This window comes from Citrus sinensis, chromosome 1 (genome assembly GCF_022201045.2).
Source record: "Citrus sinensis cultivar Valencia sweet orange chromosome 1, DVS_A1.0, whole genome shotgun sequence".
Taxonomy (NCBI): Eukaryota; Viridiplantae; Streptophyta; class Magnoliopsida; order Sapindales; family Rutaceae; genus Citrus; species Citrus sinensis.
Window position 1 is genome coordinate 16,380,855 of NC_068556.1, and position 5,103 is coordinate 16,385,957.

At 35.4% G+C, this 5,103-nt stretch overlaps 1 protein-coding gene across 1 annotated transcript; it reads left to right on the top strand.

Annotated features, from left to right (window-relative positions):
- Nucleotides 1–246: 246 nt before the first annotated feature.
- Nucleotides 247–2,134, top strand: LOC102617413 (uncharacterized). The gene is given in 1 exon segment (XM_015532566.3): nt 247–2,134. A coding segment is annotated over 1 exon segment (1,497 nt). The 5' UTR covers nt 247–435; the 3' UTR covers nt 1,933–2,134.
- The last annotated feature ends 2,969 nt before the right edge of the window (nt 2,135–5,103 follow it).

Consider the following 5,103-nt stretch of genomic DNA (forward strand, 5'->3'; position numbering starts at 1 on the left):
TTTAGTTAGTGTGATAGACCGATCGAGTATTTACTCGAGAATTGTGTATTCTATTATTCATTTATTCATATTTTTTTCCTATAAAATTCTAATTTAATATTTTAAAATTACGTACCGCCGCTACTTGCGAAGGGTAAAAGCTATTACAGAAACTCGAAGGGATGCCTTCCCCATTGTCATTCAACCCGAATGGCAATACTATAAATTTGTTAAATTAATCAAATATATTCTAGTCTACAGGTTTGAAGAAAAAGTAAAGGAGTTACAAAATCTCAAGGCAAGCCATGTGCAGCTCCATAAACTTTGCATGGATGCACGAGGAGATCCGGCATCAATGCTACGAGCCATTAATATCATCACTAAGACCACATCTACAATATGTAAACTATTAAACAAACCAAAGGTGCTGAAAATGAAGTCAATACACACAGCCTAATGAAAAATTCCGCATCCGTTTCACATATACCATTTCCAGTAATGGGTCTGAAACATCAGTCTTGCAGAAACTCCTCTTCTTTTAGCCCCCTCTCTCTCAGATACTCAACGGTTCTCATTTCAGCCCTCTTCTTTACTTCATTTTATCTCTTCATTTCGCCGTTACGCCATGTCCCGGAACCAGGTTTTTTGAAAGGGGAGGGAAAGAGATTTATTGGGGACCTTAGAGATGCTAAATTTTCATGGAACAAGCTTTGTTTTGGGCCAACATTTGAAAAGCTGAAGCTTGCTGTTTTCTCAAAGACATGGCCAATTGGTGCTGCCCCCGGTGGCATGGAACGCCATGCTTCAACTTTATACCATGCTTTGGCTGCAAGAGGGCATGAAATTCATGTCTTTACTGCACCATCAGATAGAAAGCCTCATAATGATGTTCATCAAGGAAACCTTCATGTACATTTTGCAGCCAATGATCATGGTTCTGTCAATTGTTCTTTAGCATTTGAGATTTTCAACTAAGTAAATAATGATGGAGCGTTTGATTATGTGCATACTGAGAGTGTTTCTTTGCCTCACTGGCGTGCAAAAATGGTGCCTAATGTGGCTGTCACTTGGCATGGAATTTGGTATGAGGTTATGCACTCAAAGCTATTTGGAGAGCTTTTCTCGAACCAAAATGGGGTTTTGCCTGGCTCCATGACAGAACTTCAAGAAGCAATGCCAAGACTTGTCGATGAGATCAGATTCTTTTCAAGCTATAATCAACACATATGCATAAGCAATAGCGCAGCTGAGGTGCTAGTTAAAATCTACCAACTCCCTCAAAGAAATGTCCATGTTATTCTTAATGGAGTTGATGAAACAAAATTTGTCCATGATCCAGAAGCAGGAGTAAGGTTTCCCGAAAAGCTTGGTGTCCCTGCAAATGTGAGCCTTGTGATGGGAGTTGCAGGGCGTTTGGTCAGGGACAAAGGGCATCCTCTGCTCTATGAAGCCTTTTCTTCGATAACAAGGGACCATCCTGGTGTTTATTTACTTGTAGCAGGAACAGGTCCTTGGGGAAGAAGGTATGCGGAATTAGGCCAAAATGTGAAGGTCTTAGGCGCATTGGAGGCTCACCAACTGTCTGAATTCTACAATGCGCTTGATGTGTTTGTGAATCCAACGTTGAGGCCTCAAGGGCTTGATCTTACTCTGATTGAAGCAATGCATTGTGGCAGAACAGTTTTGACTCCGAATTATCCAAGCATTGTTAGGACAGTTGTTGTGAATGAAGAATTAGGATACACATTTTCACCAAATGTGAAGTCCTTTGTTGAGGCATTGGAGCTGGTGATAAGAGATGGTCCTAAAGTGTTGCAGAGGAAAGGCTTGGCCTGCAAGGAACATGCTCTTTCCATGTTCACTGCAACTAAAATGGCGTCGGCTTATGAGAGGTTCTTCCTCCGTATGAAGAACCCTATATATTGTCAGTATCCCTTCCCTGTAGATTGTTAGAAATTACTCTCTAATCCTGTATTAAATTAGATATGCTACTAAAGCTTGATGGTAATTTGATTTACATAAAAGCTAGGAAAAAAATAATTTGTATACTTGTTTTGCCGCAGTAAAAATATTTGGTGTACTTAAGATCAAAGAGAAAAACTTAGGTGGTACAGTCATTTTTGGACCATCCAATAAAATTATATGATTCAAATTTTTTGCATTCATTATCGTGGTACACTTTTTTGAGCTAATAAAGTATTTCTTTGTGATCGATTGTAAGTCAGTTTAGAGTGATGCACTGAGTATGTCTAGACATATAAAAATTGCATGATATCCACCTAAAATTGTATGAAATGATATATAACGAATACTACATTTTGCTAGTGCAATTTCCAGGAGTCCTTACTTGGCTATGATATGGGGGGGAACCAACAAATGCATAGCATGAGCATTTTTTAATTAGGGAACGATAAATATAAAATGATTCTGCATTGGAAAAGAAAATGCTAGGTGACAGACAGAAACCATTTATCAGAAAACAACAAACGTGATGAAAATATCAGTGACATTGAATATTAGTGAACCCAATTGAGACTCAACTAATTGTTTAGTCTATATATTCGGAAACAAATGTGACAATGGAACAGCAGCAACAAAAGCAAAAAAAGGGACCAAAGACTTTCAGCCTACAAGTCCCTAACAGTAGATAAAAATAGGCATTTTATTCCTGAAAATATTCTTGTACAAAAGGAGTCAGATAAGAATCTGAATTTGGAACAAGAAACAGATAGAGAAATGTCAGACAAGGCCATGCAAAGAAAGACCTCATGAACTTAGGCTCATGAACTATGAGCCTAAGTTTGTTTATGAAAAATATAATCTTACTAATTGCAAATTTGAAGAGACACCTCTTCTGCAATGTCTCCGAAGAGACAAAATTATAAAGATTTTTCCCTTTCTGTACGCAGATATTCTCTGCACGTAACTATATGATGGGTCAGGATTAATATGTTAATGAGACATCAATGCTGATGGTTCCTAGTTAATTATGATGTGGATCTGGACCTCCTGGTGAGACTCTCACAGGATTTGAATCAAGCATCCTCCTGTAGTTTTCGAACCTCGATACATCATAACCCAATTTGTGAAAAGTAATAAGGTTGCTATCGACCTCTTTTGGAAACATTGACAATCCGTGAGACGACTGCGCCTCTGAGCTTGCTACAATCACCAATAACATGACCAATGACACTAGCGAGACTTGTTTGTTTGATAAATTAGCCATAGCACATGACACAGTGAGAAGCAATGTAACTAAGTAGCTAACTAGCAAGCCCAAGGAAAGTAAATCAAGTAGCTTAGAATGCAAGAAGAGCTCTCCTTTTATACACAACAAAGAAACAAAATTGCATTGAGAGAGGGTTGACTAAACGACATTGTTTTTGAAAAGATTTGGCTCAATACAAGACAGGCCCATATTGGAAGGTCGTATAAGCAGATAACTTTGAGGCTTGTCTTGTCTCAAAAACATTTTAATATCTGCTTTTTTGAGTCATCTCCATTACCTTAATTAAATCACATCAACTAAATCCACAGATGTTTTTATATCGTTATTTGCGTATCAAAATTGGTGGCTGGCTAGCTCCATTCTTTAATTTCTCTCTCATGCAACCCAAATAGTGTTTTTTAAGTCAACGAAATCTAGTCACTGTTTTGTCTCTAGTGTCCGTCATTGAATTTAAATTGTACCAAGGTTCAGCAAAAAGCATAAACCTTTAATCGTTGATCAATAAACCTCCATATATGCTTTGCCTTTTATCTATTGAATCTTGAATTATACACATATACACACACACTCACAATTTTTTTTTTAATGAGAGATTTTTTAAATTGTGTGATTTGCATTAGAGAGTATATTTTGTTTACTTTTTAGTTTATTCTTTACTTTGATAACTTGAGAAACTTCTTATTAGATAATGACTATAAGATAATCTCCTCAGATAAAATGAAAATATTCAATTTATACTCCATTTTTTATAAGAAGATGATGGTAAAAGGGGAGCGCGTTGGTGACTTTTTTTTTTTAATATGTTCTTAACAGTTGATATATTCACACTTTTAGAAAATAAATTAAAAATTATTATTTTAAATAATAGATAAATTAAAATTTAATCTATAATATATAAATATATATATATATATATATATATATATATATATATATATATATATATATATAAACTATGTGTAGTTTAATTGTTAAACATTCTTGAATCATTAGGTTCGAGTAATGGGTTGATGTAAGTTATGTAAATTAGCCAGCACATACATGATGACCGATTTGATGCGAAGAAAATGGTCTTGCCGACAAAAGAGATTTTGAGAGTTGTCATTGAGCATGAAATACGGAAATTTTTTAATATGCCTGCCCCTTGGCTGTTTCTTGATTTGGCCTTCTGTATATCCAACAAAGTTTTGTTTGTTTTATTTATTTTAGTAAGGGGAAATGGCCACCTAAATCCCTTAAATAGATAGAGATTGAGCATGATGGTGCATAAGTATATGAAGGTCAAAAATCATCATTTCAGTTTTGAAATTAATAACAACTAGACTAGAATGTGTTGAAATTTTCTTAACCTTAAGAGATTTAATTTGATATTGGAAGTAGATCTAATCATAGATCTTATCCGAATGAGAAAGAGATAAGGAGAGAGCATCAATTTTCTTTCTAATTAAAAAGATACCCATAGGGTCGTCATAAACCTACACCCCCCCTCCCCCCCCGGGACCCCCCAATAATTATGTCAAGATGAAATATGGATGGGAGATTATAGTGAAGGGACATAATTTTTCTAGTGAGGTGCATAACTATTTTTGTTGAAGCAATTAGGTCTCTCTCACTATTTGAGCCCTATACTACCTATTATACTACTATTAAAAAAAAAAAAAAAGAGTTTACCGGTACAAACTAACCAGCAACCACATATAAAAAGACTTTGTATCCTAATAATAAATAATATTATCAAAAATTACTGTTTATGAACTTTAAATCTACTAAAATTTATAGATGTTGATGATATGGTATTATGTAGGGATGGGCAATTTCGGATTCGGATGAATCCGATCGGATTTCGGATAATTTGGATTGAAAAAAAATTCATCCGAATTCAATCCGACTTTAAA